Genomic DNA, 24,750 nt, shown 5'->3' with positions numbered 1-24,750 from the left:
CCCCGAACTCTGCCCCCTCAGCATAGGCCCCCTGCCCCACCCCCCACAGACAAGTCTGTCCTCAGTCCTCTGCTTTTTATTTGCCTGATCCCCTGGGAGCCCCTCCCCCTGGGGGCTGAGGAAGGCGTGACTCTAGGGAGTACACAGGAGCAGAGGGAGGGCCTTGGGAGGTGGGGCTGCCTTGGATGCTGGCTCCTGAGGAGGGCGGGGGCATGAGTGAAGGAGAGTCCAGTAAGGAGCAGCCAGGATCCAGGGTCATCAAGAGAATGGGTCAAGCTTCCTGGGCTCCTGTGGCCTTGGTGCCCCTGCCTCCGTTCCCATCAGCTTCCCTTCGCAGTGACTGCCTCCTTGGGCAAGAAGCCAGAATGGGCAAGAGGCCAAGGTCTTTCCCAAATAGCCTGGCTGGATGGGCAGCGTTCTCTGGCAGGGTGGCCGGGATTGGGGACTCAGGAAAGGCGGCAGGTGTCCATGCCCCTGGCAGGTGGGGCTGGCACTGCCCACATGGCTCCTCAGCTGGGGCTCAGTGCCGGGCTGCCCTCAGGACTGTCGCTCACCAGGCACTCGTTGGATTTGAAGCTCGCCAGGGACTTGCAGCTGGGGATGGAGGCCAGAGAGCCGCAGAGGCCCAACATGGAGGGCGTGGGGTCCTTCCCTGGGGAGAGAGGACGGTGAGGCTGGGCCATCCAGTCCATATGTGTGAGAGTTGGGGGGGCGTGATGGGGCAGGCAGTGAAGGGTCAGCCATCAGCTCACCCCCCGGAGATTGCTCTGTTCTCTCGGGAGCATGTGCCTCTTTCAGCTAAACCTCAACTCAAGCCCTTGCCAGGTGAGGTGCTGGGGACACTGTATTGTAATCGTCAATTTATGTCTCTGTCTCCCCTTGAGGTTTAGCCTCTCTTTGTCCATTTATTAAACACACAGTGAGCACTTGCTCCGTTCCAAGTACTGGGAATACAGAGAATGGACGAGACACGGTCCCTGCCCTCAAGGAGCTCACAGTCTGGTGGGGAGACAGACACACAGACAATCACAAACAGTGTGGTGGGGTTACACGATCATAGTCTGTGCCTTGTGTCAAAGAAGATCTGGGATTATCAAATACAGTGTGGTTTTCAAAAAAGGAAATCCAGGCACTGGGAAAACTAGGGCGGGAAAACCAAGGTGAAGCCAGGGGGAGGTCAACACAAAATGCATGCGTTGAAGTCCTGGACATTCGCTTGAAGGGAGCCACTAATTTGGCTCTGAGCTTCCTGGCAGCCAAAGAAAAAGGGGAAACAGCAGTCAGGAGAGTGGTGCATAGAGCATCTGCGACATGAGCAAATTAGACTGAAGAAACCCTAAGAATCTGAGTCCCTTGAGGCTGTCATACGAAAAAGCCATTGACACCTGGCTCTATTGATGACGTACACCTACCTCTATTCTGGTGGCTGCTTTATCACCACTCTACAGATGGGGGCAGCAAGGTGAAGTGGCTAACCAGAGCGGACATGGCAGGGGTTTGCACCATAGTCTACTGACACCCAAGCTCTGATTGCTGTGCTAAGCTCTCAGAGGGGTAAGGGAATCAGCCAGGGCCTGGTTACAGACCCCGAGACCTTGCCTCAGCCCTTCTTGGAGGGGTGCTGGGTTGGGGGAGCTCACCGATGGGGCCCCAAGGCTCCTCATCCCGTTTGCCCTCTCCCAGGCGCTGGGAGTCCGAGCTCAGACTGGCTTCAGCTGACAGCGGCTCCGGGCTCATGAAACTGTGTCTGGCAGAGCAGAGAGCTGGTGTGCAGGCAAAGGCCTACAGCCCCTGCCCCCACGCCCACTTCCCCAGGGGGGGACCAGCACAGGCCCAAGCTAAGCCTGGCAGGGGCTTACCGCCGGTAGAGCTTGGGGTTGTGGGCCCCCTCAGCTCCATTGAGTGTTCCCAGTGACGGCCATTGGTTGACCAGGGGTGTAGTAAGCTCCTTGGAACCCTGGGCCAGGGGAGCGTGGTCACCGGGGATCAGGCCTGTCCTGGGATGGGGAGGGGGGGTCAGGCCTGGCTGGGAGAGGGAGTGGAGGTGGGGAAGGGAGGCTCAGCAAAGAGTAGGGGGAGGGGTTAGGAATAAAACCTGGGTAACAAAAATGGGGATAGAATGTTGAGGATCAGTGGGGGCAGATCCTGGGAATCGGTGGAGGGATGGGGGTGTCAGAGGGATGACGGTGATCAGTGCACTCATATAGGGGATTAGAGGGAACAAAGGGGTGTTGTGGGAGTTGGGAATGGGGGAGCTGATGGATAAGAATAGTGTGGGAACTTGACGCTTAAAGGGGAGACAGGACAGTGTGCTGGAAGGTCATAGAGCAATGAAGAGGTTTAGGAGAGAGATGTTAGCGGCCCCATAGGCATGAGGTATGGGGTTCCCTTGAGTGATTAAGGTTAGTGGGTCTATGTTGCAGAACAGGGGGCTGTTGAAGAGGCGGGAATATAATCCCGTTGACAGCTGAGTAACACAGGAGGTTCCCGCAGTGTGTGTGGGGGGGGAAGGGAGCTGGAGTGAGGGGTGGTCATTCTAGCTTGAGCCGGTAATTGAAGGGGAAATGTTTTTGTGCGGGGTGGGGGTGGGGGAATTGGGGGTGTCACTGGATTTTATATTGAAGATAATGCTAGAAGGTTATTGGAGAGGATCTTGGGTGGAGGCCAGGATCAGCGGTTTGATCATGGCGGTTGAGTTGGGTCAGGAAAGGTGATGCTGGAGTCAATGGGGGGGCAATGGTAGGGGTCCCCTGAGGTGATGTGGCGGGGGCGTCAGGGACCAGGGTAGGTGGCGGTGCTCACAGCTGCTCCTGTAGCTCCAAGATCACGCCTTCCAGCTCCCGCTTCTCGCGCTGGTTCTGCGCGGCTGCTTCTTCCAGCTGCAGCTGCAGCCGCCGGTTCTCCGCCTCCAGGTCCTTCAGCTGCGACTCGCGCAGACGCACCAGCTCCTCCAGGTAGCCCTGCGGGGCGCCGGCTCAGCCCCGGCGGCGGGAGGAGGGCGTCCCGGCGGCCGCCCCCGTCGGGTTGCGCCCCGGGCCCCCCGCCCCGCCCCGCCCCCCCACCGCGCTTCGCGCACCTTCTGCGCATAGACGATGCGGAATTTCTGTTCCATTTTGTGGCACTTGCTGTACCAACTGTCCTCGTCGGTGACGAGCGGCAGGTAAGGGTGCTCGGGCGAGTTGTCCTCGCTCGTGCTGCTCTCGGCGCTGTGCCGCTCCTCCTCGTCCGTCAGGTAGTCGTAGCTTGGGGGAGGGAGCAGTGGGCACCCGCAGCCCTGCAGGCCCGAGCGTCCCCTCCCCGCCCACTGGGGCCGGCGGACCCGGGTGCCCACCCAGCCTGCTCCCCGCCCGCCGTCCCCACCCTCGGGGCGGTGGGCTGTCCTCGCCGACCGACCGCAAAGATCAGGCCACTCACCTCTGGGTGAACTTCAGGTAGGGCGTGTAATCGATCACCACGGGGGTCTTCCCGTCCAGCACTTCGCCCTTTAGGCAGAAGCTGGGGGCAGGACAACCACAGGGTTGGGGGCAGGATGAGGGGAATAGGCGTGGACGTTGACACCCCCCACTCCACCACCACTGGTACCCACCTGAAGTCTATGGCACTCAGTCCGATGAGCATCCCGGTGAGGACCGTGGCTTCCTCCCGCAGCATGATGGCTCCCGAGTCATAGAAACGTCTGGGGGGAGTGGAGGAAGGGACTGGCCACGCAGCCTCCTCCCAGGAGCCCCCAGGCCTTCCCTTGTTGGCTTTCTACAAACCTTTCCTAGAGGGAGGAAGTGTCTCCTTCCTGCTCACCCCTCAAGTGTGCATCTTTTCTCCCTATCTCAGACTAGGGCTCACTGGGGATCACACCCTGTGTGTCCCCCCAGTTAGACGTGTGTATCTGGGAAGAACGGACTCCTCCAACCTCCAAACTACCCACCCTTTCCCCATCAAGTACTTGGTTGCCCAGATCCTTTAAGCAGCAAACAAGTTCTACTCATTGACAGTGGGCGCTCAAAAGTTGCTGTGAAGCCTGGAATGTGAGGGACAGAATGCAGTGAACACATCAGGTTGGGTGTGGCCACTTGGGAGGGGGAGGCCCATGCCCCCCTCTCCTCCTGCCTTGTGACTCTGCCCCAGAGCCAGGTCTCTGCGCACCCACAGGCAGGGACTGAAGCTCTGTACCTGGGTCTCCGCAGCCCAAGGGGGAGCCAGCACAGAGGGCTGCCATTGTTTGGGGATACTGTTCAGCTGTGTGTTGAGGGTCATGGGACAGGGCCAACAAGTAAAGTGGCACACCGTTGAGGCTTGTCCATAGGTGTGTCTAAGGGCAGAGCTGTACATGATGGGACTGGTGCTGGGGGCAATGAACTAAGAGATGGTGGTGGTGGTGCTAAAGGTGTGTTCTGGGACTGGAGGCTGGGCTGACCCAAGGCTGGGCTGACCCAAGGACAGGACGCGAGAGAGAAACGAGAAGTGCATGCTGGGACTTGTAGGCCAAGCACGGAAGGTGGCCGCAGGAACTCAAGGTAGGAGTGTGTTTCGGCAGTGAGTGTGCACACTGGGCCTTGTGGTCTGAGCTGACCGAGAGGGCCTGACCTGGTGGTCCGGGCGTCCCGAAGAGCCGTGGTGATGTACTCGGACATGCGCTTCTCCATCAGGGCCACCCGGATCCACGCGCGGCCCTGGAAAGCACACTTGCCTTTACTTGCCGCCGGAAGGGACGCAGGTGTGCGCCCCGCCGCGGGCTTGCTGTGCCCTTCTCCCAGGCCTCAGGGGCAGGGTGGGGCCCAAGGCGTAGGCGGTCCCCTGTCTCCAGAGCTGGGGAGCAGCCGCCCAGGCCCTCACCTTGGCGCGGGCTGTGCTGATGTTCTCCATGTTCTCGATGCTGCTCACACAGTTGTTGGGCACTTTGCTGCAGGCCAGGCGGATATAGTCCCAGAAGCCCCGCTGCCCGTCAGAGCTGAACCAGCTCACCGGACCTGCTGGGGCACAGGCTGAGCCAGGGCAGGGAGGGGGCTCAGCAAAACCGTGGAGATTGGAGCGGCCCGTGCGAGGGGGCCCACGCATGCAGATGCACAGGCACGTTGGCAGCGCCCGCCCCACGCCCCGAGGGCCGCCAGCAGACAAGCCGCGGGGCTGTGGGCACCCCCTTCCCTCTTCCCAGCTCTGCTCAGGAGCTTCTGTGCGTGGCCCAGAATTGGAGGGGACAAAGATCAATGATGGGGTTCAAGTGGATCAGTGAGCGGCGGCCGGAAGCCAACGGCTGCGCGTGGGGAGGGCCGGGCAAGGCGGGACGGGAACCTGGGCCCACCTTTGAAACGGTGGCTGAGGATCTGCTCTAAGATGGCTGCAAAGTTCACAAACTCCTCTGATGAGTCATCGATGGGCTCCGCCGTGTACTTCTCCAGCAGTGTTTTCACGGAGAACCTGGGCGCGTCGGGAGAAGGGGCAGGGGGGGGAGTTCAGGTGAGAAGACGCCGGTGGTGGGTGGTGGCCGAGAAGGAGATCCGGCAGGGAAAAGGCCTGGAGGGCAGGACTGTACGGGGAGGCAGAGGGAAGGGTGGGGGGTGGGTAGGTGGGAACACCGTGACCGCAGAGGGGCTGATGGACAAAATGGGTGACAGGAGAGGCGACCACCAGAGAAAGGAAGCTTTGGGAACAAGGGATGAGAGGGAATGAAACAAGAGGTAGAGAGATGAGACTCCTGGAACGGGGGGCTCTCCAGAGCCCCTGCCTCCACACCCACCCTTTGGAGTTGCAGTGTGGGGAGGTGGGGGGAGCCGTCTCGGAGTCAGGGGCCAGCGTGCCCGCCACCCCGAGCTGACTTCTGCTATGGCTGACCCAGCCCCCAGCCGGCTGCCTCCGGAGTCAGGGGTCACTTGGGCCAGGGCATGTGAGTTGGCACCGAGCACAGGGAGCGTGGGCATGCATGGGTGGCCAGGTGGGCTCTCAGCACACGGATGCCCCCCTCTCCCCCTTTCCTTCCTAGCCCGGCCACCCACATGCCAGCTGTCCAGAACCAGCCGGTGCAGAGCTGGGCCGGGGGAGGTGCAGGGTGTGCGCCTGGCACCCGGATCAGGTGGGCTGGGGGAGGTGCAGGGTGTGCGCCTGGCACCCGGATCAGGTGCGAGGGGGCACTGGCAGCACATCTGGGCAGGGGCTCGGGCGCCCAGACACCTGCTTCTCAGACAGGAAGGAACCGGGGAAGCAAATGAGGCCGAGGGACGGGAGCCTGGCAGCCCAGCGCCTCGCCCCAAGCCTGCTTGAAACCTCGCTCCCTCTGAAGTCTCTCCCCGCCGTCTCCACCTGCCGTCGCTGGGGTGGGGTGAGGCAGGGATGAGGCGGCGGCTCCCAGGGTCCCATTATTGCCCTAGTGCGGGCCGCGGAGTGGGTGTGGGCGGCTGTCCAGGGACGTGGGGGCTGCTGGGAACTCTGCTTTTTCCTCTAAGTGTCGCCTCTGGGATGTGCCAAGCCCTGGACTTCCCATGTATCCCCTCATCCATCCTCACCACAATCCAGGGAGGTAGGTTTTCTTGTTCTCACCATCGTCCCCATCCTACAGGGTCCAGAAGGTTGGGTGATCTGTTCAGCGGCACACACTTGTGAGGAGCCCAGTGGGGATGTGTCTGATTCCAAAGCCCTTGCTCGTCCTGCTCTATCTGTGGTCTCTTGGTGGCCGTCACGATTACTGAGGCCCCTAGCGGTCCCTGCCCCCTCCATTCTCGTCCTCCGCTCTGCAGGCTGCAGCCCTCGAGCACTGGCCTTGGAGGCCCCCAAGCCGATGGCACAGGTGAGCCCTCGGACCTCCCGCCTGGCCCTCTGAGCTTAGAGTTGGTGTGACCTGAGCTCAGAGCCTGATGAGTAGTGGGGCTCACTAGGGGAGGCAGTCTAGTGGGCTCAAATCCTGTTTCCTTGCGATACCCCTGTGGCTTTGGACAAGTCAGCCTCTCTGAGGCTCTCTTTTGCAAGCGCAGACAGGAATGTTACTACCTGCCTCATTATATTTTGGTTCAGATCCCAGGCAGGACTAGGGAAAGTGAGCGTGCAGGCCACTGGGCAGAGGTGGTAAGGAGCTGGGCAGTTTGTGATCTGTTCAGAGCCCTGGCAGAAAGGAGCCTGTACTGCGGCGTTATTTGGGTTCCATATGCAGCCTTCCCTCGCCGACGTTTTCCTCTGGTCATCTGGGTCAGACCTCAGTGGGGGCTGGGGCCGAGTTCAGTGTGGCAGCCATCTGCCATCTGTCCTCAGGGTGCCGCGGAGCTGGTCATCGCCCCCGGGGAGCCCCACAGTGTGCTCCCCTGTCAGAAGGTACAGTGGCTGCTGCAGGTTACCATGGAGACAGGGAGGCCAGAGCCCAGGGGAGCCCTCGGCCTGCTAAAGGGAACTGCTGTGGGAGCTGGAGGCAAACCACATGACAGCGATGAGGCAGCAGGGGCCCAAGGGTTTTCTGAGCTTTTGTGATGCCCCCTCAACCCCTTTGCACCTCAGCTCTAAGTCTGCTTCTAATCCACCAGAACTTCTGCTTCTTTAGCCTAAGGGGAGCTCCCCACACACTCAAGAGGCCCAGCCTTCCTGGTGGCCAAGAGAAAGAAGAGGAATGAATCCAGCAGGTCAAGCAGGAAGGAAGTGACTGGGAGGGGGTCATCAGGAGAGGACTGTTCTCGAGTGCTGGGCACTGGGCTGGGCGCCTGTGTGGATTCTGTTATTACCATTCCTTGGCATGACATACATCTACCATGGGGACGATGAGGCACCCAAAGCTCAGCGTGGTTGGGAGACATCCCCCCAGTGGCACAGCTAGTCACTGATGAAGTAAGAGCTTAAATCTATGACCATCTGGTCCCAGAGGCAGAAATCTTTGTTTTGCCCCCTTACTGGCAGGGTTGGGGGGTGTGAGGTGGAGGCAGCGGCCTGTGTTTTGGGCTGGGCTCTTGCTGCATTCATTCCTTCTATAGCATCCCAGGCATTTTGACAGAGATCTGAGGTGCACAGCACTGAGCTCGGCACTAGGGATATAAAATGGTGTGAGACAGACGCAGTGTGGTTGGGTGTGTGCCCAGGAACCTGGAAGGAAGCAGGAGGCAGGGCATCAGGTGGGCACTGATTCCTAGGAAAAGAGCAGGCCCAAGGCCTGTGCGGGCAGGTGGGGCTGGCATGCAGACAGCTGAGCCTGCATGGGGAGCACCCTGTCCTCAGGGGTGGCCTGAGGGGCCAGGAGACTGCTGTGGAGAAGGCAGCTGGCTTGGGAGTCTGGAGGGGAAGTGGGACAGAGGGAGAGTCACTGAGTTCCTGGATTCCAGGTGAGGCAGGGCAGGGAGGGAGGGTGAATCACTGCAGGGTTGAATTGGGAAGGATCACCCCCAGGCCCCAGGGAAGCCGGCACATTTTTCCAACACTGCGACAGCCCCACCCTCAGGTACCGATGATGGCCCTGCCTTCCCAGGAGGCCAGAGCATCTGCCGTCAGGCCCTTGGTCCTTCCCAGGGCAGGGGCAGCACCCTCACCCTTCCCTGGGTGGACTTGGGGGGGCTTTGGCCACTTGCCTAGTTGACCCTACCAGAGGTGGCAGCTGCCCAGAGATACAGGAGGGCACTATCCCTTCTCCAGGAATCTAGCAATGGAAAATCTCCCAGGAAACCCCACCCCAGAGAGGCCGGGCTGAAGGGTGGGAGTGAGGGTGTCCTTGGTGGGTGTTCATCCCCTATGCCATCCATTCTCTTCTGCCCACCCCACCTCGGCCCCCAGCAAGGGAGCCAGCCACCCCTCCCCCACCCCCCCACAATGTCACTTCCTGGTTCTCACAGGAAGCTGCAGTGCCAAGTCAACACCCCTCGCCCGGGCCCCGGCTGGGCACAGGCCTGGTTTGGCCTAGAAGGGTCGGGACCAGACCGCTCAGCCCCCTCCCTGCCGCGGCCTGAGGGGGGCAGTGGACGGGCCCTCTGCACCCCGTGCTCCCTCCGCTTCCCCGACTGCCCCGCGTCGTCCCGCGGGCACGCTCGGTCCGGCTTTCCGCAGCCGGCTCGGCCTCCCCCGGCCAGCCCGCCCCCGCCCGGCGGCGCCCACCTGCACACGGTGATCAGGTTCCGCCGCTCCACGGTCACATTGCGGGAAGACGCCTTCTTGGAGGACAGCCCCAGAGCCATGGCGGTCTGGACAAAGCTCGCTTCCATCCAGATGTGCGGTCGCTGCTGCCGCCGCCAGCCGTCCCCCACCCCGCCCGGCGCCCCGGCGCCCCCGCCGGATCACGGCCGGACGCTGCGCCCGCCGGGGCCGCGCGACCCCTCCCCGGCCATGCCCCGCTGCCCGGCGCCCAGCCCCCGCGGCCTCCCCTGGCGGCGATGCCAGAGCAAAACAAGGCCGGGCGGGAGCTCTCCGAGGTGCTGAGCCGGGGCCGCCACCCCTCCCCCAGCTGCCCGCCCCCCTCGGCGGTGACGTCAGGGCCCCCGGGCCCCGCCCCCGGCAGGCGGGAGGCCAATCCGTAGAGGGTGCAGGGTTTGGGGGGAGGGGAGGGGACGGGGGCCACCGGAGGGCGGAGGGGGTCCCGGGAAGAGCAGTGATCTAGCAGGGGGAGTGGGCGTCTGGCCTGTCGTCCGCCCCCGCGGGGAGGCCGGGGTCCCCCTTCACGCCCTGCGCCCCGACGCCTCTGCCCTCCTGCTTCCAACTGGGGATCGCCGCTGGCTGGGATGTCGGCCCCTGGCGCCCCGGGGTGGAGGTCCTCGCCTCCCGGAGCCTCATCCCAGCCCCCACCCATCCGGCATCCGCGCTCCCTGCGAGGCCAGGCCGGGCCTGCGGACCGAGAGCGCGGGAGGCTTCCCCGTGACTGACCCGGCGGCCAAGGAGCCTCGGACCGCGCGTGTCTGCGCCCCGGGCTTCACTGCCCCGCACCAGCCCGGGGCTCCGCGGCTCCCACGTGGGGGATGGGAATCCTGAGCCCCGTAGAAGCCCAGCGCCTGGAACGGGGAGTAGACTGGCAGCTAAGGGTCTGGACTGCTGGTGCCCGCAGTGGTGCCAAGGCAAATGAAGGGGACCCTGCCAAGTCATTGTGCCCTCTTGAGTCCTGGGCTCTCACACCACCAGGCCCTCACACCACCTCAGGGTCAGCCTGAGAGTTAACCCGTTGGCTGCCAGCCAGCTGCATGGTGCCCTCAACCCTCGCTGCAAGGCCCAGAGGGCTCTGCAGACTCATTGCATCTTTCAAGGGACATGGGAGCAGGGGAATGGAGGCGCCCCTGCCACCCTTTACCTCCTGACTCGCCCCTGCTCCACCCTGTTTCACTCTATCCAAGCTGCTCCCTTTTACCCACTGAAAACCCCAGTCCCCACAGAAAGCCTTTCTGTGACCATGAAGGAGAGAACACGTAATTTCTCCATTGAGCCTCAGGAATGTCCATCCTGGAGCTCCCCTCATATCTGTTCCCCAACTCTGCCCACATACTGGTTTGCTCTACTCTGCTAGAGGACGGCCCTGTCTCCACAGTGACTCAGATGTGTATCCACACCTGAATCTGCAGGGAGGGCCCCTCTGTTAGCAGAGGAGGAGATAAAAGACCTATAGAGGTCACAACTCAACCCTCCAGCCCCCATCTGACTCCCTTGATCTTGGGAGAAGGGGCTGACTCCCAGCTCTGATTTCATACTCACTTAGCCTTGGCTTCAGGGACCTCAGTCTTGACCTTTTCAGCTCCTCCCCTGCCTTTTCCCTCTTGTCTTACCTCTAGAAGCCTCTTTTATCATTCTCCAACCTCCAGATTCATAACCTGTGGCAGTCATGGGATTCTTTTACTTTTCAGTTGCAAAATAGATGCATGGAAGAGCACATGAAGCATATGCATGCATTTTAAAGAATGTTTAGAAAGCGAACACCTGTCATCCCCTCAAAGATCAAGAAACAGAACATCATCAACATCCCAGGACCTGCGTATGCTTCTTCCAGATCTCATCTCCATCCATCCCCCAAGAGAGAACCATCATCCTGTTTTGTGATCATCATTCCTTGTTGTTCCGTCACCTACGTATGTATCAGTAAATAAAAATTTCATGTTGCTAGTGTTTAAATTTTATAGACATGGAGCCTAAATTCAATTTTGACTTTCTTCTTTCACTATTTTGTTTGGGCGTTTCACTTCCTTGTCTACTATTTCAGTGTCTGCCTAAGCACAATAGACGTCATCTACCATCGAAGATATTCCTGTGTATCAGACAGGGCCTTATGAGGACGTAGAAACTACATTGTGTATTTCAGATAGGGAGGGTTTAATCCTGGGAGTTGGTCACATAAGAGTTGGAGACTGAAAGAGCAAAAAGAGAAAGCAAAACTTGAGACAGTGAAGAACTAGTAACTATAGGAAGCAGCAAGGACTGAGGGGACAAGAGGAAGAGGTGGGGTAACCACACCCCAAAGGCCCAAAGATGGGACCTGCAGAGTTGGCCCCCCCTGGCGGAGCCATCTACAAAGCTGGTTCTCCTAATGCAGAAAGAAGCTAAAGGCAAGGGGCCTCCCTGGTGGCACAAGAGGTTAAGCACTGCACTAGGAAGCAATCCGCAGCCTCTGCAGCACAAGTTTGATCCCTAGCTGGCCAGGGAGCTACCCACATGGTGCAGCAGACCTCTCCTGACTCGGCAGCCGCTCCCCTCAGCAGTGTATTTCAGTCAGTCTGCCTGTTCTGTTCCCCACTCTGTCTCTGGTGAATCCTCTCACCCCCCTGCATGTCTGCCCTGTACCCCAGCTCTTGTATGCATAAATAAATAAATATTAAAAAAAAAGAAGCTAAAGGCAAGAGCCAACTTTGAATGACAGTGACTGAACATACACCCCCCCAAAACGGAATATAGTTTCTTCTCCCTTCCTCCTGCCTTCCATCCCCTCTAGTGCTTCCCATTAGTAACAGATTCTCCCACTCTGCATCAGCGAGCAGAGACCCACAGTTGGAGCAGAAAGGCAAGAAATAAGTAACTGGTACCGTCTACCCTGTTTCCTGCACAGCAGCTGCACACACTTTTTTTTTTTTTTTTAAAGATTTATTTATTTATGCGTACAAGAACTGGGGTACAGGCCAGAGGTGCGGGGGGCGAAAGGATCCACCAGAGACAGAACGGGGAACAGAAAGGGAAGACTGACTGAAGTACACTGCTGAGGGGAGCAGCAGGCTAGTCAGGATATGTCTGCTGTGTCATGTGGGTTGCTCCCTGGTGGGGGATCGAACTTGTGCTGCAGAGGCTGCAAATAGCTTCATAGGTTGCATCTTAACACCTTGAGCCACCAGGGAGGCCCCAGATTTTATCATTCTTAAGTCCCAGAATTGAGTTGCTGTTATTTCCCTTTAACTTGTACTGTTGGACGTGGAAGTGGAAGTAGGAGGAGGCAGTCCAGGAGATCCTACAGGTTGCAGAAGTAGTCTCCCCGTCTACACTGTGTATCTGTAACCCAATTTCCCCTTGGTATTTAGGGCCAGTCAGCCCAGAAGGTAACCCCTTCCTTTGCCCTGAGCCCAGCTGAGGACCTCACCTTGCAGTTGCATGAGACCATTGTTCTGTCTAGAGCTGGGACTCCTCTGTGGAGTCGGGGCTGGCAATGCCCCTTCCATGTGCCCTAAACCCTTGGGTACAGTGGACTAAATGCCAACTGCCAAAAACCTACAACCCCTTGCCTGAGGGCTCTCTAGCTACTGGAGCCTGTGCTCTTCCTCGGGCTGAAAGTTCTGGAGAGTTATACTTCCACCCAGAGTAACCCTCAGTGAGTAACTGATAGGGTCTGGTGATGAATACCTCAGCTCCTGCACCCCCAGGCAGAATGGTTCTGAGGCTCACATCATTGCTGGCTCCCTGAGTTGCCTGGCAGGATAAGGCCCCGGATGTCCACTCTCCTGACTTGCTTGGTAGCACACCTTCATTAGCCCTCTTCCTCCCCGTGTCCACTCCCCACTCACTTGCTGGTAGTGCCTGGCCTCATCTCTCAAACATACTTGCCTTTAAATCTTTGGCTCAGATTCTACTTGTACAGGGAACCCAGAAAATATACCTGGTATGTGAAGTGGTCCTGGGAAGCATCTCCTCAGGATGGGATGTTGGAGCTGGATCACTCGCCGTCCGGATGGCAGCAAGAGTCCATTACTGAGGTGAGCGGGATGCCGCGGCCACTGGGTGCTGGGCCATCCCAGCGCCTGGAAAAAGCCCATCCCAGCGGCCGCGGGGTGCTTCCCTGTGCCTGTCGCTAGTGTTGTTGGAGATAGAAGAGAGTTGGGGTAGCTAGAAGGATTGTGGCCTTGGTTGATTTATTGTTAAATGCCATCCAAGTGCTGAAAAAATTACATCCATTAGCCAACTTTCTGCTCAGGGTGCAGCTTAAACCAGAAGCTGCTATGGCCGTGTTTAAGGAAACTCACGAGCAATCTGTGCAGGGCAGTCTGTGGTGAAAATCACTCCCGACATCTGACTGCAAGAGTGGTAGGATTGCACAGAACTTCTTGATTTGTGATGGGGTTCCATCCTTAGAAATCCAGCATCCACTGAACATATCATAAGGTGAGAAGGTATTTACCACATCTAACCCCCAAAACATCCAGCTCAGCCATGCCAACCTTCTATCTATGAACACTGATGTTAGCCTACATGTGGCAGTTGGGCAAAAACATCTAATAGAAAGCTTCTTTTGTAATAAGGTGTTGCACAGCTCCTGTAATTTATTGCATGCTGTGCTGAAAGTGAAAAACAGACATGGTGGGAAATAAAAACACAGTACTCTGTGGAATATAGGTTGTTTGCCCTGGCAGAGGACTATGGCTCAGAGCCCCGCATTGAAGACAACATCAAATCAGCAATCGCTAGCCCAGGAAGAAAACAACATTCAAAATTCTAAGTTCCTGGGCCTCCCTGGTGGCACAGGGGTTAAGCACAGCACTATGAAGCTGTCAAACTCTGCAGTACGAGTTTGATCCCCAGCCGGCCAGGGAGCTACCCTCATGGCACAGCAGACCTCTCCTGTCTCGCCCGCTGCTCCCCTCAGCAGTGTATTTCAGTCAGTTTGCTTGTTCTGTTCCCCACTCTGTCTCTGGTGAATCCTCTCACCGCCCACATCCCTGGCCTGTACCCCAGCTCTTGTATGCATAAATAAATAAATCTTTAAAAAAATTCTAAGTTCCTACTGAATGCGTGTAGATTTTGCACCATCGTAAAGTCAAAAGATCGTGAGTCCAACCATCTAAGTCAGGGCCACCCGAGTATTTGGAGCACCAGCAAGTCAGAGCCCTGATAGGGAGAAGTAGGCCCTGAGCTCTGGTACAGGAACATCTGTTCTGGAGCTCCCCTATTTCCTTAAATCTCTTGGGCCAGTGGAAGTGGCCACTCCTCTTGGTGGGAGAGAACAGATTCTCCTTGCCCAGATAACACTGAATGTCCTCACCTGAGGCAGAGGCCTCACAGGATACTTTCCCTCTTCAAGATATAGGTAAATGAAGTAATCGGGCTTTTCCTCCCCCTCCCACCACTAGCCTCTATGGCCGGTGCGGGGGGACTCCACCCCTCCCATGATTATGAACACTTGGGCCCAGGGAGCAGGGCTGTGGGCACGGATAAGTGTGCACACCTGTGCTGGCGGCCAGGGATTAAAAAGGCGGCGTCACTCTGAGGCATGATTGTGAGACAAGGTGAGACCACGAGATGGCTCGAGGCTGGGAACGCCAGAGAGGCCAGAGAAAGAGCAGCTGGTGCCCACCTCCTTGCATGCAGCTTCCCTGCCCAGCGAGCCTGTGGGCCTGGTTTCCGGGGAGAGCGATAAAGGTGTGTAAAAATCCACCGAGGACACTGGGACTCTTTTTATCCATCTGCTGGAACCAACAATGAAACTACTGGGCCTGGGGTGGTCGCTCAGCAGGGATCTGACCCGACTTCCTCCATGAGTCCAGACCAGTAACGGTAGCAAGTCTTATGGGGCCAAAGTGGGTAAGTACCGCCCAGCTGTGTCATCTTTCTTCCCAGCTGTGGGAAGAAAGGAAAAGTCACCACGAGAACCGTAGGAGCTGCTGACAAAGCTCGGGAGACTGGATCTGGCCGCTGGGCGGGGGGGGCAGGCAGGTGGCTAATGGAGTTTGTGGGGTCCTCTACCAGTACTGAGTTTAGCACTTCAAAGGCTCAGCAAGGACATCTGAAGCAGTTGCAATAATGCTGCCGGGGTAGATCTTCAATGTTTAGGAAGAACTACGCATTATAGCAAACTAGGTAGAGATGTTATGACTTCTTGGCAGAGCGCCAGAGAAGGGGTCAAAGGTTCAGACTGGTGGACGTACCAGATCAAAACTGTAACTACAAAAGGCTGAGAACCCTCCAGCCTACTGTGTTCCTCCTGAGAGCCAACACCACTACCCCCTTCAGTATAATGCTAAGAAGTGTGCTGAGTGGCGGGGAGCACGTACCTACTCGCTGTCGGGTAGTGGATCCCCTCTGCAGGCCAGAACTGATGGCAGCAGAGCTGCTCGAGACCTGGGTGTCCTGGAGCCCATGGGTGTAACAGGTGACGACTCAGAGTCATCAGCAGCGAGGTGCACACCATTACTTAATGGGCAGAAGGAGCAGAATGGCAAGAGGGGTCTCTTTCAATAGACCAGTCTTCTAAGGGGTGACGGGCATTGAGGGTGTTTTTTGACATACATTGTCCAAAAGACTGATGTCAGTCACTGCAAAGGAGAATCACAATCCCTCACCCAACTTCTAGACCCAACCCATTTATCAGCTGAAGAGCCATTGATTGAAGGACAGGCCAGTTCCCTTCAGGAAGAATCACCCCAAAAGTGCGTACAGCCATTTATCAAAGTAACTGTACACTGGGAAAGGACTCACATCTTTGAAGGCTGTTGGGTCTGAGCTGATGCTGATAGCAGGCAACCAAAAGGCCATCACGGACACAGTTTGGAGTGGGCAGAGGCCAGGTGATGATCCACTTGGCCCAGCTCCACCCCGCAGTGGGTCCAGTAGGTCCCAGCTCACCTGGTGGTTATTTAGCTGCTCCCTGAATACTTGGAAGAGCAGCTAGCATCACTCTTATTTCTGAAATAAGAGCCAGGAGAGTATAAAGGCCAAGTGGAAACTGCTCCATCCCTGCCAAGACTGTAAATCAGAAGCAATAAACCACCCCAGGTAGAATGACGGTGATTACAGTCACCCACAAAGCTGCAGAAGGGCTGGTCCCGTCACATCTCCAGGTAACTCGTCTATCTGACCCTGCGGAAAGTGGATGGGTCGCTGTAGATGAAGGGGTACATAATCAGGTGGTAGCCCCAACTTTGCTGTGCCAGGTGCTGTGAGCTTTCCCGGAGCCCCATCAGCACAGCCTCCGACACAGCATGGGGCCATTCATTTAGTGAAGGAAAAGGGACCGGGATCTCACAAAAGTACACTCCCGTTTCCTTTCTCGGGACTTGGAATACTGTCCTTGCACGTTTTCAGTTGGCGTTTCCATGCTTATTAATGAGATTGAGCATTTTTCATGTGCTTGCTGGTTTCGAAGTTACTATTGGGAGTATTTTGCTCACATTCTCTGGGATTGTTCTTTAGTTGCCTTTTTTTTAAAAAGATTTATTTATGCATACAAGAGCTGGGGTACAGGCCAGAAGTGTGGGTGGTGAGAGGATTCACCAGAGACAGAGTGGGGAGCAGAACAGGCAGATTGACTGAAATACACTGCTGAGGGGAGCAGCGGGGACACAGGAGAGGTCTGCTGCGCCGGGGTCCCCTCCCTGGCCAGAGATGGAACTTGTGCTGCAGTAGCTGCAGATAACTTCATAGGTTGCATCTTAACCCCTTGCGCCAGCAGGGAGGCCCTCTTTAGTTGCTTTTAATTCATTTGTTGTTGCTATGTATGGTCTGTTATTCAGATGTTACACAATTTATTTGTCTAATCACTTGTTGATGGACGTTAGAATTTAAATCCTTTTGCACTATTTATGACTAAAGCTGCTGTAAGTGGTATTGTTTAATGTTTTGTGTAATCAAGTGTTTTCATTTCTCCGGTAAATATCTAAAAGTGGAATTTGGTGGGCTTCACCAGGGAAGCCTTCTGGTCCCGCGCTTTTGTTCTTGGGAGACTTCTGATTATTGTTTCAATGTGTGTATTTGTGACAGATCTGTTCAAGCTATCTGTTTCTTCCTGGCTCAATCTTGGAAGGTGGTAGGATTCTAAAAAGTCAGTTTCTTCTAGGTTGTCCAGTGTCTTTGCACAGCCATTCATTGCAGTCTCTTAAGAGTTGTATTTGTTTAGTATCTTGTAATTTTGCTACTTTCATCTCTAATTCTTTCTATTAGGATTTTCTTTTTTTTTTTTTTTTTTTTTTTTTTGAGTCTTGCTAAGGGTTTACTAATTTTGTTTATTCAAGAAACTAGCATTTGGTTTCATTGATCTTCTGCATCATCTTTTTGTTTTCTGTTTCTTTTATTTCCACCCTTATTTCTCTTATTTTTTTAATGTACTTTCATCTATTGACTTTTGACTTTGTTCTTTTTTTCCTGTTCCTTCATATAAGATCAGGTTGTTTATTTGAGACTAGACTAATTTATTGATGTGGCTGGTATTACTATGTCCTGCCCTCTTAATACCACTTCTGTTGTATCCTAGAGGACCTGATAACTTGTCTTTTCATTTTTATTGGTCTCCAGATAATTTTCATTTTCTCTTGACTCTTCATTAACCCAATATTCATTCAGAAACATGTTGCAATTTTCCCAGTTTTCTTTTTTGTGCTTAATTTTTAGCTTCATACAAATTTGATCAGAAAATATGCTTGATATGACTTCAAACTTCATATATTTATGGAGACTTGTTTTTATAGAAATGCAAGAAATCTTTATGTTTTCTAAGTACAAGTCTTTTGTGAGTGTTGTGAACATGTTTTCCTAGACTGTGACTTACCTATTTGTGAATAATGCTGCTATAAACATGGGTGTACAAATATCTGAGTCCTTGCATTCAATTCTTTTGGAATCTTGGATCATACGGTAATTCTAAAGTTTGATTTTTTGAGCAACTGCATTATTTATTTGCCTATTATGTGAATTTACATTGGTTATGTATATCTTTATAGTAAGTCTTAAAATCAGATAAATTTCTCAAATTCTTCAAAGTTATTTTTACGATTCTATGTTATTTCCATTTCTATTAAAATTTTTGGTTCATCATGTCAATTTTTACCAAAAAAAAAAATCTGTGGGCTTTTTTTTAAAGATTTATTTATTTATGCATACAAGAGCTGGGGTACAGGCCAGAGATGCGGGGGGTGAGAGGATTCACCAGAGACAGAGTGGGGAACAGAACAGGCAGACTGACTGAAATACACTGTTGAGGGGAGCAGCGGGCGAGACAGGAGAGCTCTGCTGCACCATGTGTGTTGCTCCCTGGCCGGCCGGGGATTGAACTAGTGCCGCAGAGGCTTCAGATTGCTTCATAGTTCAGTGCTTAACCCCTTGCACCACCAGGGAGGCCCAACCTGTGGGTATTTTCACTGGGATTGCAATGACTCTGTAGATCAGTTTGGGGAGATTTGCCATCACCTTTAACAATAGTGAGACTTCCAATACATCAACCTAGGATAACTCTCCATTTATTGAGATACTTTAAAATTCCTCTGATAATGTTATTTAATTTCACTGCATAGATATTATAAATAGTTGTTAAATTGGTCCAAAAAGCATTTCATTTTTGGATGGCATTATAAATAGCATTTAAATTCTCATATTCCTTTCATTTTCCAGAAATATATTACTCAGTTGTGGGGGCCAGTTAGGCAGGTGGGAGGCCAGTGGGGCAGGTGCTGATACTGCATTCCAGGCAGAACTACTTCTTCCTCATGGACCCTTAGTTTTTGCTCTTAAGACCTTTGAACTGATTGGGTGAGGACCATCCAGCCTGCCTAGGATCATCTTAAAGTCAACAGACTTTCGACATTAGTCACATGTACAAAATACCTTCACGGCAGCACCTAGATTAATATTTGATTGAATAACAAGGCACTGGAGACTCGCCAAGCTGACACATGGAACAGACCATCAGCCTCTCTCTGAGACTTTCTGATGCTTCTGTCATAGTTAGACTGAGGTTAAGAGTTCTGGGCAAGATCAGCCTCTTTTTCATCCCATCCTGTCACACATCAAGTACACATACTAACAACATTAAGTTATTTTATTTTATTTTTATTTATACAAGAGCCGGGGCACAGGCCAGACATGCCGGAGGGTGAGAGGACCCATCAGAGACAGAGTGGGGAGCAGAACAGGCAGACCTACGAAACACACTGCTGATGAGAGCAGCTGGGGAGACAGGCGAGGTCTGCTCGCCATGTGGGTTGCCCCGAGGCCAGCGGGGATCAAACCAGCACTGCAGAGGCTGCAGACAGCTTCACAGCACTGGGCTCAACGGCCTGCGCCACCAGGGAGGCCCTAACAACATAAGTTATGACTGCCGATGTTGACCTTGCTCTCCATCTGGGTAGTGATTGTGGGGTTACTCTGCTGTCAAGTTATGCCTCTGCCCTCCAAACTGTCCTCTTTTTTTTTTTTTTTTAGAGAGAGAGAGGCATGTTTTATTTATTTATTTATTTGTTTGTTTGTTTGTTTTGTTTATACATGTACTGGGTACAGTCAGAAGCGCTGGAGGGTGGGAGAATTCACCAGAGCCAGAGCGGGGAGCAGAGCAGGCAGAAGGACTGAAGTACACTGCTGAGGGGAGCAGCGGGTGGCAGGAGAGGTCTGCGCGCCATATAGGACCCTCCTCCGGTGCCCGGGGAGCAGCCGGGGATCGAACCGCTGTCACAGAGGCCATGGGCAGCTTCGCAACCCAGCGCTCAACCGCTGCGCCACCGGGGAAGCCCCAAACTGTTCTCTTTTGAAGGGAGTCAGTATGTGTGGCCCCCCATTTAAACAGTGGGGAGTTATGCTCCCCCTCCTTGAGAGTGGAATATCCAAACACATTATTTTGAAATTCTTTCCCATGATAGATTTGTCTCTTCTCCCCATTTATTAATTTATCCAATCATTTACATGTATCAGTGAGAGCTCATGGATGTTTATACTTTAGGCTATAATTCAACACTACTTTGTTACATGTATTGCTCGTATCGATACATGTTTCACCTTGCTTTCACCTTTCGGCATGCACATTCAACACACACTGATTGAGCACCCATTCTGTGCCATGCCCTATTCTAATTACACAGGGTTTGCATGTAGTTTATTACGTAAGTAGAGGAGAGAAGGAATAAAGAAGTTATACAGAAACTACCGGGTTTGAACAATATTATTAGAACATCAGGAGGGAGTGACAGACTCCGATTTGGGCTTGGGTCAAGTGTAACGCCGCGGCTGGATGACTTCTTGGTGACTGGCCAGATAAGGGGTATGTTTTGCGTCACTCACTCCCAGGTTTCTGGTTTGAGCAATGGGTGGAATAGGGTGTAATTGGCAGAGAGATAGCTATAGGCCTTGGGAGAGGGCCAAGTTAAGGGGATGTTTAGAGTGGAGGGCGAAGATAGCTCAGGAAAGATGCACTTTGGGGAGCACCACCATGGCGGGAGGTGATAGGAAGCCAGACGGGCAGATATAGAAGAAACCATCAGAGATAGGAGGGGAGCTGAGAGCAGACATTTCCGAGAAGGGAGAGTCTACACGTATCAGATGTTACAGAGGAATCCAGTAGGGAGCTGGGGAGTCTCCACGAGGTTGAGCAACTAATTAGTGGAAAGGAGAGAGAGGGGTAAGCTGGGCTGGCTTATGGAGAAGATGACCGAGTAGTGACAGGGCAGAGCAACAAGGCCTTCCTTACAGGGTCAGAGAAGCTAGGACCACCTTTCAGTGGGATGAGCTTGAGTTCATATAGGGGTGAGGGGAAGGAGAAAGGAGGAGTAGAATATTTGGATATCTGGGTGGGGGGAGAAGACACACAAAGACCACCCCAAGTGGTGTATGTTTGGGTTGGGAGGGGCCCCAGGGATCAAAGGAGGTAGGGAGTGGCACCCAGAGCCCCCTGGAGGACAAGAGGTGTCACTACAGACAAGTTTACAGGCCTGGGGGAGGGGAGGTTATTTAGTAAATTCTTCAATGTCCAAAGATCTTGACTGGAGAGAAATCCTCATTACTACCTGAACTTGGTTTCGTGTTTAATTTATTAACTTTCAGAATCCATTAGACGTCCAACATCTCTATTCACCCGTGTAAAAGTTAACACTTAGGAATTTGACAAATTAAATTTCACCAACACTTTGGAAAATGAATTACCAAAGCAATGACAAAAATAGGGACTATTTCCTATTGCTTCTGCTGTGAGCCGGGCACTGTGTGAGGTGCTTCACATGCATTAGGTCACGAATCCTCACAGCCACCTACCAGGAAGGACCATTATTATCATCCACTTCTCATTTTGCAGCTAAGGAGGCTGAAGGCCAGGGAAGTCAAGTCACTTGCCCAAGGTCACACAGTGAGTGTTACAGCTGAGATTCAGAATCAGTCACCTGGGCCAGGGAGACGCCACTGCACTTACACACTGTAATGAAAATAGGTCTGGTTTTGCTGAACACTTTAAATACCTTAAACAATTGCCAAAACATATACAAAACTATTTCTGAAAGTATGATATCTGATTTGCAGGCAAACTGAAGCTTCTTTGCAATGGTTAATTTCCAGTGATCAAAAGTCTGTTTTTAAAGTACAAAATGAGAGGGAACTGGCAGCCTCCACTCATTTCTTGCCTTCATTTTACACCCTCTTGGGCACAAAAATGGCCGCTCACCCTGCAGCCGCCAGTCCAGGGTCAGAAGCACATTTTGATCTTGAACACCCTCCTGTGTTGTCCTGCGGCTTTCCTCACCCAGCTCGGTTCAGGTGAGCCTTGCTAGCCATCCTTTCCAGAGTTCAAACAGCCCTGACATCCTTGAAGACTTTTCCCCCCCCATCATCCTGGGGTCGTACCGCCTTTGAGAAAGTACTTACTAAGGGAACAGACTCTGGGTGTTGAGCCCCTCCTCGTCCTCCAGAGCAGAGTCCTGCGTGCGAGAGGAAATGTTGCGGGGTTCACAAGGTTTAGGGTCTATTGGGCAGATGAAGCAGGTGTCTGATAACCCCTTTTGGCATCTGCCCTCTGAGGCTTCCCATCTCTGATGAAGAAGGGATGCGGGGTGGGGAGAGGGGTGCACCTGGTGGACACTGAGTGTTCCTCCAGGGACACCATCACTGCAGGGCTTTAAGTGCAGCTGTTTACCGCTCTGCTAAATCACAGAAGGGAGGCCCCGCCACCCCTGGGGTTTTCCAGCCAAAATGATGTATGACTTGGTCCCGGGACTTCAGGGTGTAGGCTGTACTGGACTCAGATGTCCCAGGTCCCTCAACCCGGGTTTTAGGCTTCTGCAACCCCAAGTGCCTAGCACAGTGCCTGAAGCATTAGTCAGTACAAAATAAACTCCTTGAATGAGTAAATTAACTCCCCCGTCCACTCAAAGCTGAGCCTAGGAAACCCCATTTCTTGCAGGCAAATGATAGGGGTGTGAGAAAGGAAGGTGGACTTGGTGGGAAGCAAGTTGTGCAAGCGGTGCCCCCTTTCCAAAAGACCGAAAAAGAATGTCCTCAACTCTCACCCCAAACCGGCCTGTGGCTGTGAGTGGTAATGGGGGGCGGAGGCGGGGCACCCTGGTGCTCCAATGCCCAGCTAGTCCTGCAGAGAGAAAACTTACATCCAAGGTCATCTGACATTCATTGCGAGGACTGTGATCACACAGATGGGAATGTGGGAGGGGCGCATCGGACCCTCACAGAACCCTCGCCAAGGACAGGCTCACTGAGGATGCAGAGTGACAGCGGTACCATGAGCAGCCGCGGAGACTGCAGGGAGAGAGCCCCAAGATCATTTCACGCGAGAGGCGGGCAGATCCAGGGCAGGGCTGCTGAGGCCTGTGGCCTATGAGCAAAGCGTGAAAACCCTTCTCCAGTCCTGTCACCACCTCCTTCCTTTCGCCAGCCCCATTTTCTCTTCCCTTTCTTACAATACACTCACTCATGGAGGTGCAGGAAGGCTTGTGCGCACAGAGTAAGCCCAGCTAATAATGGGCCCTCTTTTTTATTAAGCGAAAGAGAAACTGAATCAAAAAGTAGGAGCAGGAAGGTGGTTGCCAGAGGTTGGTTGGGGAGAACGGGGAGTTATTATTTAATGGGTTCAGAGTTTCAGTTTGGGGTGATAAAAAACTTTGGAGGATGGTGCTGATGTACTTTGTGCCGTGGAACCATACACTTACATGGATAAATTGGTATATTTTATTTACATTTTACCACAATTAAAAAAAAAGTTACAAGAATAAAGATAAACTTAGGCACATACTCTCCTGGGCGGATATCAAGACTAGTAATTTTTCTCCAAGACCAGATGGGTTGTATTGCACCCTCCCAAGCCTCCCAGCTGACGGTGCTGGGTGCTGAGATAGAGGCCCGCCCTGCCCCTTCTGTGGCACCCTATTCCTCACCCCACCCACCCCGGCCCCCTTCAGCACCACTGGCCGGGTACCAGTTGAAATGAAGCAGTTCCCGGGCAGGGCTGAGACTGAGTCCTCATTGGTGGTTTCCATTTCATTCAAAAAGAAACAAGGAGCCAGTAGGAAAGGGAGGCTTGGGGGTTCCCTGGCCCCCTCCAGGCTCTTGGAGGCACAGTTGAGCTGAGTCTGCTGGAGTCTGCTTGGCCTCTCCTCAGAAGATGGAGGCACCTGGGAGAAATAGAGGTTACTGAGCTTTCCCACCAAAGGTCTCCCCTGAACTAGATCTTCCTGCTGGGATTGGGGGTGGACAGCTCATGGTCCCCTGACTGGGACAGACCACAGAGGAGGAGAAGCTAGGTTTGTGAGGCTTTGGACCCAAAGGCCTTGCTGCTCCTCTTCCCATCAACCAGACCTTTGGGCACCTACCCCACCTGCTGGGAGGCTTGAGCCTCAGGGTCCAGCATATGGAGACACCCCCCTCTAGAGAACTCTTGCGCTGATTGGGGTATTGTCTTAATGGTAGCAACAGCTACCATTTATTAAACTTTACTGTGTGCCTGGAGTTGTGCCCAGGCTGCCAGTGCAACATCTCATTCAACCCCACTGGGAGGCTGCTCGCTGGAGATGACCTTTGGGAAACTTCGAGACAACTGGGAACTTATTCAAGGTCACACAGCTAGTAGAAGGCCAGACCCAGTTGGTTTCATTCCAAAGCCATTGGCTTAACCACAACTCCCTCCCAACCCCCACCCCTTAAGCAGTGGGGGGGACACACCCACAGGCCCAGGGCCTGTGACAGGCCCACCATCAGCTGTCAGGCAGAGGGCCCAAACATGTGGCACAGCAGATAGGAGGGACCAAGAAGGGATGGAACTGCTCCCCAAGGCGGGGACTGTCCTCAAGAGGGCCTGGCCCTTTTCTGGAAGAACCATCTGACCCTTTGGGATGGAGGGAGTTTTCTCAGCCAGGAAGGGGCCCTCTCTTGGACTGCAAGGGGAGGCCCAGACTGACAGGGTTTCCCCTGCACTGAGGAAGGATGATCAGACACAGGAGCTGCAAGATCTTACTATTGAGACCCTTAGGGATGCGTGTAAGAGACAAGACAGGAAAGATAGGAGTTGGTCACCCCGACTCCTTTCTCTTCTTCCAGGTGACCAGTGGCTGTCTTGGCACACAGATCCTGGGCACAACAGCCGTAGCAGGCACATTTCCAGGACTCATTCCCTTGCCCTTCCCCTCACCCCTTTTCCATCTCCATCCATCACCCAGCTCA

At 54.1% G+C, this 24,750-nt stretch overlaps 1 protein-coding gene across 4 annotated transcripts; it reads right to left on the bottom strand.

The window, feature by feature from the left end:
* Positions 1 to 65: 65 nt before the first annotated feature.
* Positions 66 to 9,400, bottom strand: RUNDC3A (RUN domain containing 3A). Of its 4 annotated transcripts, none has more exons than XM_037492755.1 (11): positions 9,049 to 9,400; positions 5,297 to 5,412; positions 4,831 to 4,979; positions 4,582 to 4,667; positions 3,587 to 3,676; positions 3,415 to 3,495; positions 3,077 to 3,242; positions 2,803 to 2,960; positions 1,860 to 1,997; positions 1,641 to 1,747; positions 66 to 652 (listed from the first exon to the last, which is right to left on the bottom strand). In XM_037492755.1, exons 1-11 carry the CDS (start codon positions 9,153 to 9,155, stop codon positions 510 to 512), a joined length of 1,341 nt encoding a protein of 446 aa, XP_037348652.1. In that variant the 5' UTR covers positions 9,156 to 9,400; the 3' UTR covers positions 66 to 509. The 4 variants fall into 4 exon arrangements, with proteins under 4 accessions (XP_037348652.1, XP_037348651.1, XP_037348654.1 ...); XM_037492754.1 differs by having other exon boundaries at positions 4,831 to 4,964; positions 9,049 to 9,180; XM_037492757.1 differs by lacking the exon at positions 66 to 652 and adding an exon at positions 893 to 1,249 and having other exon boundaries at positions 4,831 to 4,964; positions 9,049 to 9,392.
* Between the last annotated feature and the right edge of the window lie 15,350 nt (positions 9,401 to 24,750).

Source organism: Talpa occidentalis, unplaced genomic scaffold (genome assembly GCF_014898055.3).
Source record: "Talpa occidentalis isolate TD23 unplaced genomic scaffold, MPIMG_talOcc4v2.1 talOcc4.7, whole genome shotgun sequence".
In the NCBI taxonomy this organism is placed as follows: domain Eukaryota; kingdom Metazoa; phylum Chordata; class Mammalia; order Eulipotyphla; family Talpidae; genus Talpa; species Talpa occidentalis.
Note: the sequence above shows the minus strand (reverse complement) of the source record. Positions and strands in the feature narration are given on the sequence as shown.

Excerpts from the sequence above, each read along its gene's own strand:
- RUNDC3A (XM_037492755.1), bottom strand. The coding sequence starts at position 9,155 with ATGGAAGCGAGCTTTGTCCAGACCGCCATGGCTCTGGGGCTGTCCTCC. Across the intron at positions 4,980-5,296 it reads CCTCAGCCACCGTTTCAAAG|CCTGTGCCCCAGCAGGTCCG; the intron begins GTGGGCCCAGGT and ends GCCCTGGCTCAG. Across the intron at positions 3,496-3,586 it reads CTGAGTGCCATAGACTTCAG|CTTCTGCCTAAAGGGCGAAG; the intron begins GTGGGTACCAGT and ends TCCTGCCCCCAG.